Genomic DNA, 14,558 nt, shown 5'->3' on the forward strand with positions numbered 1-14,558 from the left:
CGCAGGCGGGGCGGCTGGAACCTGAGTGCCCCTCACCTGGGCGCGTCTCCGCGAGCCCGTGTGTAAACCGAGGAGGCACGAGGCTGGGAGAGACGGCTAACACTGCTCACTCTATAGAGCGGAGCCGCTGGCTACGCGGACAGCAGCGTTTCCCCTCCCGCGCGGCAAGGACCTTGGCGACACCGACTGTGCGCCGAGTCCGAGTGCCAAGAACTATTTGTCAACAAAGACCAGCAGTTGGTAAGGGGTGGAGCCTGGAAGGCAGCTATCGCGAGAAGTGGTCTTCCAAGGAGGCTCTGCCAGGCGCAGGCGCACTACAGTGCCCGCCCCGCCGCGAAGGTGGCTGCCACCGGGGGAGGCGGGGCCGGGCCTCGGGCGCAAAGCTCGCGAGACGTGGACGCGCCGCCGCAACTCCTTCCTGTGAGAGACCGGAAGTGTGGTGTGAGGGGCGTCCCAGGAGCGCGCTCTGCTGTGCGGCGGCGTCGCTGGGCCCGGGTTCCTGTGGCGGCTGCTCGCGTCCTGCCTCGCCTCGCCTCCCTTGGACCGAGGTGATGGGGGACTCCAAGGAGGCCGGGGCCGAGGCTCCGCCGGCCGGCGCCACGGCTCGCGGAGGACTCAGCCTCCTGTCCCAGGGCGAGGCCGAGGAACCTTCTGCACAGGTGCGTCCGCCGCGGGGCCCCACCGCGGGGCTGGGGGGCTGTGGGCCCGCGGGCCCGCTCCGCCGGGAGGGATGTCACGGTTCCCGGCGGCTTTGGCGCCCTCTCCGCGCCTCCCGGGCAGCCCCCGGGATGGAGTGCAGCCGGTGCGCCCGCCCAGCGTCAGGGATGCAGGTGTCTCCTTGCCAGTCATCTTATCGGAAGCAGCCGGCCTCCCCTTCGGTGTAACCGGCGCGGGAGGCAGACACTGTCTCCGCTCTCAGGGCGCGCGCATGTAAATACAGCGTGTCCCCCAAGATGTGTGCGCACACTGAGTAATTTTAAAGGCGCTGTTTGTTAACATACATGTCGTTTTCAAAGTTGAGCTCTCAGCTGTGAAAGCGAGTGTGTGTATGTATGTGTATATATATATATATTTTTTTTGGGGGGGGGGCGGGGAGAACACCCTGTATGTGGTTCCAGAATGCGACACAGTCGTGCAAAGGTGGAGGGAAAAGAGGGTGTCGGGCCCTACACGGGGCCCCAGGCCGGCCTTGCAGGCGCTGTTTGTCGATTACTAAACGTTTGCTTAAAAAACAACAAAGCCTCGCCTGTCTTTACCACAGACGACTTCCCACGCGGTTACACGGTGTGCGTTACCGAAATTGAAGTGCCTCTCGAGTACTGACCAGAGGTTTTAGCAAACGTTGTGTTTAGTTAACGTGATGGGACCGCCTCCCCCTGGCTCCTGCTGCTCCAGCTGCTAGGAAGAAGGTTTAGAAGGCAGGTTGGAGGGCCTGTTCCCCGGCTGACAGCCGTCACCATCCTCCTCCTCCACTCGGGTTTTCTCGTTGACATTATGTTAAAAAAGGAAAAGAGCTGACTCAATGTGACAGCGTGTTCCGTGCTGTGAGTAGCACGTGGCTTGCATCCGGACGGGGTTTCTCCTTCCTGGGGGTGCTCATCCCAGTGTCCGTCCCTGTGTCCCTCAGGGGTCCGCGCTGTTCCTCGGGGGCAGCGAGGTGAAGAGCCGGGCCGTGGTGAAGTACTCCTCGGCCCCCCCTCGGGCAGCCTTTGCGCGCCTGGAAGAGAAAACAGACTTGAAGCTGCCGCCTGCCAACTGGTTGCGGGAGAGCGCCAAGCTGGGGCCGGCGGGAACCACCATCCTGGGCACCAGTAAGAAGAGCAAGCCCTTTTCCAGGTGAGTGCCCGGCGGTGGCGTCTCCCCCGGTGCCGCCAACCCCTGCCCCGCCACGGAACGCTGGCACCTGCTTTTCCGCCTGGTTCGTCACGCTCCTCAACTGGGTGCGGTTTCCCTCCGGAAAAAGGTCCTTTTTGACTTGAGTCCCGTCTTCCCCTGCTAATGGGATTACGGTGTCATAGGGAGCTGTAGCTGGCATACGCTTCTCTCAGGTCTGCGTCACGTTATGAACAGCTCAATTCTGACCCCTAAACTTCAACCAGATGTTTTGCTTTTAGCCAGTGCACATGCCTTTTGCATATGTGAATACAGAGTTAGGGTGGCGCCGGAAAAAGAAAACCCTTAAGGTGGCGTGGTCCGTCCTGTGGAGTTTTTCATTAAATGGCGATGGGCTGTCGGGTCTGAAAAGGCCTGATGCGGAAATCCGGGTTGGGTGGCTTGAACCCTGGACTTGGACACTTGCTGGAAATGCTGCTGGTGGTACTGGGGAGAGTAGCCTGGTCTTACTCAGGATAATGTATGAAGGTCCACATTCTTGTAGACCATGTAATGGGTGGGGTTCTCCTTCTTCCTCTCAGTGACTGAACCTGAAGTATTCCCATATAACATGTGGCAGAGCCATAAACACATTAATGCCTTATGAGCCAGTAGTTTGGAAATTATCCTAACGCCACTCGAGGTAAAAGTTCTCTTTACGAAATGGTGTGTGTTTGTAGCAATATTTCTACTAGCAAAAGTTGGAAGTAGTCCGTGTGTCTTCTTCTAGAAGAACGGCTTAGTAAATTATGATACGTGAACACAATTAAATGTTAGAAGGTGAGCCCTAGCCGGGCAGCTTAGTGGTTAGAGCATCTGCCCTCTGACTGAAGGATCTCCGGTTCGATTCCGGTCACGGGCACCTACCTCAATTGCAGGCTTGATCCAGTTGGGGTGTGTGCGGGAGGCAACCAGTCGAGGTCTCTCTCACATCCATGTTTTTCTCTCTGTCTCTTCCACTCTCTGTAAAAATCCGTGGCAAAGGTATTCTCAGTGTGGATTAACAATAACAAAAAATGTTATAAGGTGATTTACACGGTCATTATATTGACTGTGCACACCCTGTGTTAAGTACTTTATACGTTGATGTCTTTTAATTCTCACAACAACCTTTGAGTTTGGTGCTGTTGACTAATTTTCACATGGACAAACGGAAGCTTAGGAAGGTTAAGCAGCCTGCCCAGCCCACATAGTAAATCATCGGAGCAGGCTTTGAAGTGAGGTGGTCCCGGGTAAGCATCCTGGCTCCTAACTGGGAAATGCGGACATGGACGCTTCCCAGGCTTGTGGGTTATGGATGTGCCGCGTGTGGTATCTGGCACACACTGTTTTTCTTTTCTCCTGGCCGAATTGGAGTCAGGTGTATTTTTTTCCCATATATACTTTAAAAGAGTAATATTGTATATTGCTAGGAACACAGTCCCAGACTCAAATCCTGACAAATGTTTGTTTCTATTTTTCTTACCTCTCCACCTAAAAAGAATAACATCTTGAACTATTTTCTCTTGGAGACTTTTTGTGTTTTTTTTGTGATTACAAAAATGAAAAGAATTGTTCATTGTTTTTATTCTAGGTGTTTCCTTTTAATTGCTCCTAATGATTATTACTATGTTTGATCAAATCTAAGATGCCATTGATTTTAAGTAACACCATTATTTTATATACCACTAAGAAGGAAAAACTAGCCAGCTGTAATGGTGAGAGGCATGCTGATATCAGAGATGTCAGAATGGGGGAAACGTGTGTCCTTGAAGTTGACATTATCTGTGATAAACTACCTGCATCACTATGAGCGTGACCTTTGTGGCCTTCGTTCCCTCCATTAGCTTCGGGATGGCGTACGACTTTATTGATTCCGTGGGGAACGATGTGGACGTTGTCTCTGACTCTGAGGTAAGTGTCCTGGTGGGGAAGGCCATCGGTGCTAGGCCCTTAGAGCATGCTCTGTGCTGGAGTCTTGAAAAACTGATGAAATGAGACCACTATCTGATTATTAAATGCCTTTTTTGTTATTAAACAAACACATATCCTTTCTTCAGAGAGGAAGGAATAACCCCCAAAGCACTGGCAGTGGTAACAATACCAATGTTGATGTTTATGTTTTCAAAATAGCAGTTACAGTGATTAGAATGTTTGGGGTGATTTTGTATGTTACCAGTTGAGAATGAGATATGATGCTTCCGGCAAAATGGATTGTTCCTTAGTTGGTCACTTTTATCGGATATGCTTTTTTAAAGCCTAGGTCGGTGCAAGTGTGACCGTCAGGTTAACAGTATGACTTGTAAAGTGCAGGTGATGGAGGTTTTGAAGAGCTGTCCTTCGTGTGTTTGCATTTAGCTTTCCGTGGAAAGTACAGTTTGTATAACCTTAGGAAAGTAAGGTTTATTATGCTTTAAAATGGAATGAAGTCAAAGATGGAAAGTTCCTGAATCACACTAAACAAGGTCTTCCTAAACCCTTCCCTCCTGATCTTCCTAAGAACATAAAAAAGCTCCTGAAGATCCCCTACAGCAAGTCCCACGTGAGCATGGCCGTGCACCGCGTCGGCAGGACCCTCCTGTTGGACGAGCTGGATATCCAGGAGCTCTTCATGAGGTCTTCGCAGGTAGGACCCCGTGGAGAGCCGCCGAAAGCAGCACGTCCGCGCCTGAGGGCGCTAGAGAGATGACTTGTTCCCAAGGAAGGCCACAGTGGAAACCAAGTTGAGTACTTCAGCAACCGGGGAGCCAGAAGTTTCACAGATAATACAAGTAGAAAGGAGCCCTTGCTGGTGTGGCTCAGTGGATAGAGCATCAGTCTGCGGACTGAAAGGTCCCAGGTTCGATTCCAGCCAAGGGCACATGCCTGGGTGGGCTTGATCCCCAGTAGGGGGCGTGCAAGAGGCAGCCAATCAATGATTCTCTCTCATCATTGATGTTTCTATCTCCCTCTCCCTTCCTCTCTAAAATCAATAAAATATATTAAAAAAAAAAAAAAGTAGAAAGGAGAGAATTGGCAAGAAACTTACTGATACCAACCAGCAGGAAAAGGATGAAGCCGATGAAAAAGTGGTGAAAAGTCTGAAATTTAAGGGACTAGTTTAAATTTTTGAAAAACACTTTCATGTCTCCCTTAAGGAGATTCTCGTGAAACATGGCTGCCAGGAAATGTGAAAAAGGTGGTTATTCTTCCGAATATATAATTATTAGAATTAACCTAAGCAGTGCCTCTCAAACAGTGTGGTAAATGCCTGCTTCCCCCCATGTATTGATGATGGGTGCTTTTGTCCTGAATAACCGTGTTACTGTTTCCCAGGGCTTCCTCTCCATTTCTGTACTGAACGTCTCATGCACTGTTTGCAAATAGTTCATGGTCCTACCAGTCCCACAGCGATTGTTTAAAGGCTATTCCTGCAGTGCATTGATAAAGGAAGATAAGTTACGGTGAAACAGTATTCAAAAAGTAAAGAGCACTTCCTGTGAAAAGAGTAATGGGTAACAGATTGTTTTGACGACATGTTTGTTGTATTGATTACTTTTTTATGTTATTCAGACTGGTGATTGGACGTGGCTGAAAGAGTTTTATCAGAGACTTATTGATCAGAAGTGGCAGAGAAAGAAAAAGAGCAAAGAGCATTGGTATCAAAAGGCTATTCTTTCCAAGTTTTTATATTACAGGTACTTGGCTATTTGTTTATTTTATCTTAAAGAGGAAAAATTAAATTCTGATCTAAAGTTTAATTTGAAGCCAGGAAAAATAATAATTTAAGGTTTGCCACTATGGTATTGTTTACATTTCAATGTCTTATATTTCTTTTCTTTGAAAGTAAGATGTATGCTTGATTATAGAGTCTGGTTTTTAAAAATAGTAGACTTGCATGAGCTTACCCTTAGTGACAGTGATATTCCTATTTCTGATTTGGCCAGTATCAATGGCGATGGAGCAGCGCAGCCCGTCCCATCTGCTGCAGAACAGCGGGAATCATCCAGTTCAGACCAGACAGGTGACTCGGACGGGGCATCGTGGCCCGCCCCCTTCGAAATGCCTTCTCCAGTTTCCGAAGATCCCAGTGCTTCCAGTCAGGTTAGTTAGTACTCCGAGGCTAACTCAGCAAACTCATTTAAGAAGACAGAACCAGTTATCTTGCCAATAAAAACAGATGAACAGCAATACAAAATATTCTATCAATTTATGTCTCACAATTATAAAAACATACTTCTTTTAGTGTTGTTTTTTAAGAATTTGCAAGAGATATGAATGGCTAGATCAGATCTTTTTAAATTAAAAAATTTAAAATATTTAAAAAATGTTCTCAGCATTTAACATAGCTCACCAGTATGTTTATCAATGCTGATTATCTCCTTAAAGTCGTAAGCGTATTATAACATCTAATAAATATAGTGATGTAGTATATTTTAAACTTTAGGTGTAAAGCAAGTGCCTATCCAATATTGACTCAGAGATTTGCTTGTAATTTAAATACTGACCTTAACTTTTAGTCAGATTTTTAGGGCTAAAATCACCCTTAAGATTTTCTGGATGAGGTTCCTGAGGTTTTAACCTACAATAATGTTAGAAAGTTTTTAGAAAGGAAGAGAGAGTGGACGCGTTGTCTCTTTTTGTCTCTTATATTCTTGGTTTCTTCTTATTGTTTGTTTAGTTTTGTCATTGTTTCTGTCATAGAAAAAAACTCCACAGATGTGAATTGTATATGTCTGTTTTCAGGTAAACCTATTGATAAACTTAAGGAAGATAAAAATAGGATCTTTAACTTGGTAAACTATTTTTCCTCTTGCTATGTGTTCTCACATATTGAAAATTATTCACCCAGATTGTTGCTATCTTTACAAATTATAGGATTACAAGGAGGCAAATATGTTTAACTTGATTTTAGTTTTTGTAGGTTTTAAGATGGAAAACCTTATTAAACTATGTAATGAATTCAAATTTCTCCCAATTTGGGAAAACCTGAGGAAAGGAAAGGAAGTAATTACCATGCAAGGTGACAGCAGGAACTAGCAGGAGGGGGTGGTGTGGATGCAAAGGGGCATGGGGGCCGGGCACGTGCAAGGCCCAGGTCAGGACTGGGGACTGGTTACACTGGTAACACAGGATGATTAATTTGCTTTGTAGTTAGCCATTATGTTGTATTATTTGTTTTATACATGTTCATGTATGTGATTATAGTTCATCAAAGGAATTTTTAAAAATTCTTTTTGCATTCCTTGACTTCAAAACCCACACATTATAAACAGACACAATAGAAATACCATCTCCCACCACCCACCTCCCCTTCCCATTCTGTCCTTACCTTGTGTAGGGCTCCCTATGAAAGACCTTGGAGGCTGTTGAGAAGCTGTAGACTTGCATGTGGAGGAAGTGAACTGGCATCTAGTTAGTTCCTCTTATGCCCTGCACGTCATGCTATGCGTATAAAGTACTGCATACGTGTTATGGTATGTGTTGAATGTTGATGGTGTCATTTTACAAGTAAACAAACTAAAGCTCATAAAGCGTAGATGTTTGTCCCTGGTCGCATGGCTGGTGAAGTCCAAGCTAGTGTTCAGATCCTTGTGACTTCAGAGGCCTGTTCTCGAGCTATGCTCCGCTGTGTCCACGTGTTCCACACGTGTTCAGAATGGCCTCAAAGCAGTCAGAGTACCATGTGCTGCGAAGAACTCTTCTGCCATAAAATAATCTTTCACAGAATGTTTTAGAACATATTAACAGCCTTAATCTCAGCACTTAGAGATTTATTTTTGTCTGCAAGCCACCACGTTATGAATCCTTGTTCCCCAAACCTAAACCACTAGTTTGAGGCCTGGGTTAAGCAATCATAGAGTTGAAATAGGTGAAATAGGTATCTTTGTAATGGCCTGATAGCCAGACCTTTATTTGGAACATCATAACCTAGAGCCCAAACTCTCATTCAAGCAACTACCTGGCAAATAATGATTTTGGGAGTTGGTCCACAGGTGAATAACTTGTCTGTGTAAATAAATAATAAAAAAGTTTGAAGCTCTAGAGTATTCTTTAAGGACACAGCAAAAGTGCTGGAAATTCATGCATGTGCACCCACCCACACACACAACCTGTGTACAGTCATGTGCACTTCTTTGCAGGCAGATGCTAAGCCTATTAGCACACACCTAGGGTGAGAAGTGAGAGTTCATGAACTACAGTGTGTGTGCACATAAGCATGCCCATCTTGGGGACTATGGTGGCATTGACATTTGGCTTAAAGTAATGTGTCTTAATGGCAGCTGCCTAATGATTGGAAAACTGATTGGTGGACTGAGTTTACCCACTGTCAAAAGTTCCTCTTTCTAAAAGTGTTTTTGAAAGTACAATCCACAGGATGTATTAAAAATTAAAAGTGTCCTGAGATTAAGTCAGTTTGAGAACATTGGATCACATAGAGGGGAAGTCGATTTTCTACTACAGAACCTCTTAGAGGCTTTTCCATGCTCATGAGCATTGTTACTCTCCAGAAGCAAGTCTACAGCAAGTAGCCTTTGCCACCGCTCACTCTGGAAATTTCTACCAAGTATCCCAAGGACTAGTGGTCAGTGAAACACATTAAAAATGCAAAACTAGAGGATCCAAGGTGGCGGTGTAGGTAAACACCTAAACTGCTGCCTCGCACAACAATTTCAAAACTACAACTAAAAGACAAAACGTCTATCACCCAGAACCACGGGAAAGCTGGCGGAGTGGAAGTTCTACAACTAGAAGGAAAGAGAAAAGAGCATTGAGACATGCACAAGCGCTGAAAAGCTGAGGTACGGAGGCGCACGATCCGGGCTGGCGGCAGGCGTTGCTTTTTTCAACCCGAAGGGAGACAAGCCCCCGATTACTCTGAAATCCAGCTTCTGGGGAGACTCGGGGGACCCAAACTCGTATGGGGAGAAGTTGGACTGTCTGCCATCGGGTCGGAAAGTGAGGGTGGCTTGCTTGCAGAGCTGTGCACAGGAATAATAGTTTACTGCGCCGGGACGCGGGGACGCGGTCAGAGACCCAGAGCCAGGTAATTGGCAGCCATCGCTGTTTGCCACGCCCTAGCCTAGTGATGCCCTGAGACCCCGCCCCACACAACCTACAAACCCACCCAAGCTCCAAGCAGCAGCTTTAGCATATGAATGGCCTGCCCTATCACAGCTTAACCTAGCAAACTTGCAGCCCGGGTCAGACAGCTCCAAAACCTCCAAACCCCAAGCAAAGAGGAGAAAACTGTAGTTCTCGCTGTAGCTCCTGCTGGGTGGCCTCAGACAGTAGCTGACCTGCACCCCATTGGAGATCCAGAAGCCAGTGTACCTAGTGGTCAGTGTGAGACACCAGATTTCAACTCCTCACATCCATAAGTGACACATTCAAGAGGCAGACTCAGCACCAAAGCCCCACTGAAACAAGTCCTGCACCATAATTGTGTCTCCAGCACAGCAGTTCTTCCATTATAGACACAGTGGGTCCTCACAGCCAATTGGCCTGGAGGTCAATTCCTCCCAGTGTTCCAACAGCAATCAAGGCTTAACTACACCAAGACTTTGCACTCAGCCCACAAAGGGGTGTACCAAGAGCGTCCACCTCAGGTGATTGGGGAGGCTGAGCTTCTGGCCCCTATAGGTCACCTACCACACAAAGCCACTCCATCAACACAGGGAAGCAGCCAAAATGCGGAGACAACGAAAAATGTCACGAATGAAAGAAATTGAGGAAAGCAAACTACTGGATGACATAGAGTTCAGAACCACATTTATAAGGTTACTCAAGAATCTTCTAAAAACCTCTGAGGAACTTACTGAGACCTTTAAGTATCTTAATGAGTATGCCAAAAAAATGGAAAAGGACCAATCAGAAATTAAGCATACACTGTCCAAAATAAAGAATATACAGAAACTCAACTGTAGATCAATGTACCCCAGGAATCAAACCAAAGATCTGAAATATGAGGAAACAAAAAACACCCAACCAGAAAAACAAAAAGAAAAAAGAATCCAAAAATATGAAGATAGTGTAAGGAGCCTCTGGGACAACTTTAAGTGTACCAACATCCAAATTTTTGGGGTGCCAGAAGAAGAGAGAGAGCAAAATATTGAAAACCTATTAGAAGAAATAATGACAGAAAACTTTCCCTACCTGGTGAAAGGAATAGACTTACAAGTTCAGGAAGCGCACAGAACCCCAAACAAGAGGAATCCAAAGAGGACCACACCAAGACACATCATAATTAAAATGCCAAGGGCAAAAGACAAAGAGAGAATCTTGAAAGCAGCAAGAGAAAAACGGTTAGTTACCTACAAGGGAGCACCCATACGACTGTCAGCTGATTTCTCGGCAGAAACTATGCAGGCCAGAAGGGAGTGGAAAGAAATATTCAAAGTGATGAACAGCAAGAACCTACAACCAAGATTACTCTACCCAGCAAAGCTATCATTCAGAATTGAAGGTCAGATAAAGAGCTTCACAGACAAGAAAAAGCTAAAGGAGTTTATCACCACCAAACCAGGATTACATGAAATGCTGAAGGGTATTCTTTAAGAAGAAGAAAAAGGTAAAGATAAAAATTATGAACAACAAAATGACATCAAATACATACCTACCAACAAGTGAATCTAAAAATCAAGTGAATAAAAAATCTGAAGAACAGAATGGACTGGTGAATATAATAGAATCAGGGACATAGAAAGGGAGTGGACTGACATTCTCAGGGGGAAGGGGGTGGGAGGGATACGGGAAGAGACTGGACAAAAATCTTATACCTATGGATGAGGACAGTGGCGGGGGGTAAGGGCATGGGGTGGGGTGGGGAATCAGGTGGAGGGGAGCTATGGGGGAAAAAAAAGAGGAACACGTGTAATCTGAACAATAAAGATTTATTTTAAAAAATGCAAAACTAGAGGCTGTTTTCATGACGGATGTATCAAAAATAGGGCTGGGGTTTCTCGGGAACCTTTTAATTGCATGGAGATGGGGTAGGCCAGTTTGCCGACCACTGTGTAAGGCATTACCCTTACCCAGAAGTTTTGACTTCAGGTTAAAGACATTAGTACATTATTAAAATAATTTTAAGTGTTTTTCCCTAAGGCAGTGGTCGGCAAACTCATTAGTCAACAGAGCGGTAAACCGCAGCTCGTGAGCCGCATGTGGCTCGTGAGCCGCAGTTTGCCGACCACTGGGGTAGGCTAAAGATTAATGGTATTGAAATTTACCCCCAAAAAGAGAAGAATATAAAACTTTGAAAGCTAAAGTAATCTTTAATCTTTTCTCAGTGCGAGCTAAATGTCATTGGCTTGCTGCAGTGGCTGGGATAGCTAAGAGCTGTCGGAAGCCACCAGTGACAAGAGTTGGGAATATGTCTCAGCCTGATGACAGCAGTAGCTTTGAGGTGTCTGCTTTGAATGCTTAGGTGATACTCTAACAGTAGGCCTTTTATAAGAACTTCTGGCAGCGGAATCATTCCTATCCTTGCACTTTTCACAGGGAAGTGAGCCTCTCGAACCCTCATACATAGTGGGGCATCTGGCCTCAGCCCCCAAAGAACAAAACCTGACTACTTTATTCAATGACGGGGAGAACAGTCAGGTATGCTTCCCAGGGTATCCGCGTGGAGACACCCAGCCCCAGCCTACTTCATCATTAAAAACTAGTCTCCGTTAGAATTCATAGGGGGGAAATCTACTTGATCCCGAAAGTCCATTTCTAAACAGCTCTGATCTTACAGCTCTGTCATTTTCACTTCGTCTCCTTTGTCCTTTCTTTTTTCTAGTCTTTCTGTGGATCGTGGGGGGAATTACAGCTCTCCTGTTTATTATATAATCACCGTTCCAATTTTATTTTAAATCAAAGGGTCTTAAAAATGACTTTGTTCGGAATATTCTGTGGACGTTTGAAGATATACATATGTTGGTTGGCTCCAACATGCCTATATTTGGAGGAGGCAGATACCCAGCAGTCAGCTTACGTCTCAGGTAAACCACTCTCGTTCTCCTTTAGAACCTCTGTCTGTCTGCTTGCACCCATCGATCCAGGCATCCTTCCCCTCCTGCTGGAATGAAAGGCACAACAAAGAAGGAGCTATTCTCAGGGAATGCTGGGTGCCCTGGAGCTGGGGGTTCGCCCTGGTCCTTGATGAATGGACTCAGAGGCCTTGTCCTGGCCTCGTCTTACGTCTGTGTCTGCTTGTGAAAGTGTAGGAGAATTTATTTACAGTGAAGGAGGTGGTTTCCCAGCGCCTGTTAATGCTCCAGTGTGTGTGCTCACGTTAGCCAGTGTGCACTCCGACGTGGGCGGCAGCGTGCATGGCGGGCAGTCTTTCACCCCAGGTTGCTGGAGGAGCGTGCAGGGGGCCCACAGTCACCTGCTACCATCTTCCCTTCTGTTTCTACTGAAGACGTTTATGGGTTCCAGTTAGAGAAACAAGCAGAGCTTATGCAAAGATGGTGAATAGAATAGCCACGGGTGCATATTTCATCAGCAAAGAGCTTATGTGGCATTTGCCACGCAGGGAGCACTGATTAAAATAGTTACATGGGAGAAATAAGTCTCGGGTGATTCATTGTGAAACATCTTAATTAAACCAAATAACACCAGAAATGTTATATTTCTAGGGATAACAACAAGCCAATTAATGTGCTCACTGGAATTGACTATTGGTTGGACAACTTGATATGTAATGTACCAGAGCTTGTGATGTGTTTCCATGTAAACGGGATTGTACAGGTAAGACACAGTGCGTCTCTAATGATCTCTCAAGAGCAACTGGGGGTGGAGAATAGTGCCTCACCGAAGCTTTTAAGGCCCTGAAAATGCAAGGTGTACTTTTTAGCAAGGAACATAGCTGTGAGTAAACCGAAATTCAAGTATTTTCACATTTGAGTTGTTGACAGAATTCTAGATATCACAGGATAAGTTTACAGGTCATTTGTGAGAAGGTCATAAGTACACTGAACCTTCACGGTAGCTATAGGACTGTAATTTTAATGCCAGGCACCTATTATAGTTACAGTAAAGGTATTTATTCAGTACACAGCTATCTACTCAGTGTATGCAAAGTTTTAGGGAAAGGCCACAGTAATAGATGGCTTATATAGCACATGGTTGTTGAGCATGCTCTATGTTGAGGCACCTTGTCCCCATTTTAAATGTTGGGGGAGAAAATAAAGTATGGTCATGACCCAGAAAGGTAGAATCTAATGGGAAGTAATGTGCAAAGAGAAAATAGGAGACGGCAGGTTACGCGTTGGAAGGGTGATGCACACACAGAAGTCTGCTATGTGTAGAGGGTGAGGTCATGTCTCTTCTGATCTGAAAAACAGACTTCCTGGAGGTGGCATCTTAACTGGATCTTGAATGACAGATAGCGCCCCCAAAATACCAGATGGATTCTAAAAGACGAGTGTTAATAAATGAGGGGTTGGTGATGCGTCAGTTAGGGAGCAAGGTTTCTGCAGCAGGAAGGTGGGAAGGTCAGCCAAATGCCAGAGCCTAGGTGCTGAGCTGAGTGTGGACTTGGTTCGTGGGGATCGGAATGGGTGGGAGCTCTGCATCTGGGGTGTGAAGTGCGTGTGCTGGGATATTAATTTGGGGATGGTGTGTAGGACAGACCGGGAGGGTTTGGAGACAGAGACGGGTTAGGTATGCACTACTTTTAGGAGTGACGTAACGTACTCCTACTACGTAACGTCCTCATACTTAGTAAGTACTGAGAATTGACAGCAGTCATAATGGTTCGCGTTTATTGAGTGCCTTTTGTTCCAAGCACTTTGCTAAGTACAGGCATTGTCTTATCTGTGCTCGGGTCAGCTCTTAGCTGCCTGTGTACTAGTATCGCTTTGGATGGAGAGGGAGACTTGAGAGTCACGGAGCTCAGGTGAGTCACGCAGAGCCACGTCGCTAGCGAGTGGTGGTGCCAGTATTTGAGCCTGTCTCTGACCACGGCCATGCTCTTAGGCACCGTACTGCGGCCCAGTGACTCCTCACCTTCAGCTGCATCAGAATCCCTGTGCTCTTTAAAAATCCACGTGCTTGAGCCCGCAGTGTTTCCGGATGGAGGGGGCTTTGTAGATGATTCGATTTGCTCCCTTGGTTGAGAACCACTATCCCCCACATGGCAGCGTTTAGTGAGAGCAGGGAGAGGGGAGAGGGGGAGGGAATCCAGGCTCGGGCTCGGGTCTCAGGGACAGAATCCTGGTGGTGCTGCCTGAGGTGGGGAGGTGAATCTGTTCAGGCAGGGGAGGTGATGTGTTGGTTACCATTGGGTAGTTTGGGGAAAAGCACTAAAAGGCCCACTGAGCATGCTGAAGGTGCAGGCATTCGAGGACATGGGACTAGGGACATAAGTGGGGCGCCTTCTGCCCAGATCCTGTTGAGTTCCTCCCCAAGGAACTCCATGAAATGAGAACACCGGAGCCTCTCCCGGGCAGGAGAAAGGGAGGGCTTTCAGGCAGAGGCGCTCGACAGTCCAGGAGAGCTTTGGCTGAAGCAGGGTGAACACCAGCCTTAGGAGCCTGGGGTCCAGTTTCCCAGCCGGTTTGGAGTTCCTAGTCTTGGAGTATTTCAGAACTGTGGGCAGAGGAGTTTAGGCAACTGTGACCAGGAGACGAGCTGGGGACACAATACGGAGGTGCTTTAAAAGCAGTGGTGGTGCTGTCCACGCAGCCTTTACTCATTGTACACCCCCCCCCCCCCCCCCGGGCTCCATTTCTGTA

At 46.5% G+C, this 14,558-nt stretch overlaps 1 protein-coding gene across 4 annotated transcripts in view; it reads left to right on the forward strand.

Annotated features, from left to right (window-relative positions):
- Positions 1-423: 423 nt before the first annotated feature.
- EDRF1 (erythroid differentiation regulatory factor 1) overlaps positions 424-14,558 on the forward strand; it is a 32,051-nt gene continuing 17,916 nt past the window's right edge. For 2 of the 4 annotated variants that reach the window (XM_080688040.1, XM_080688041.1), the window contains exons 1-9: positions 424-659; positions 1,628-1,836; positions 3,699-3,765; positions 4,352-4,477; positions 5,404-5,528; positions 5,778-5,934; positions 11,332-11,433; positions 11,698-11,819; positions 12,459-12,570. In XM_080688040.1, the coding sequence (XP_080544166.1) occupies positions 552-659; positions 1,628-1,836; positions 3,699-3,765; positions 4,352-4,477; positions 5,404-5,528; positions 5,778-5,934; positions 11,332-11,433; positions 11,698-11,819; positions 12,459-12,570 (1,128 nt within the window). In that variant the 5' untranslated portion in view covers positions 424-551. The remainder of the gene's footprint in view (positions 660-1,627; positions 1,837-3,698; positions 3,766-4,351; positions 4,478-5,403; positions 5,529-5,777; positions 5,935-11,331; positions 11,434-11,697; positions 11,820-12,458; positions 12,571-14,558) is intronic. The other 2 variants (XM_080688042.1, XM_080688043.1) reach the window with 1 other exon arrangement.

This window comes from Plecotus auritus (genome assembly GCF_963455305.1).
Source record: "Plecotus auritus genome assembly, chromosome: 9".
In the NCBI taxonomy this organism is placed as follows: Eukaryota; Metazoa; Chordata; class Mammalia; order Chiroptera; family Vespertilionidae; genus Plecotus; species Plecotus auritus.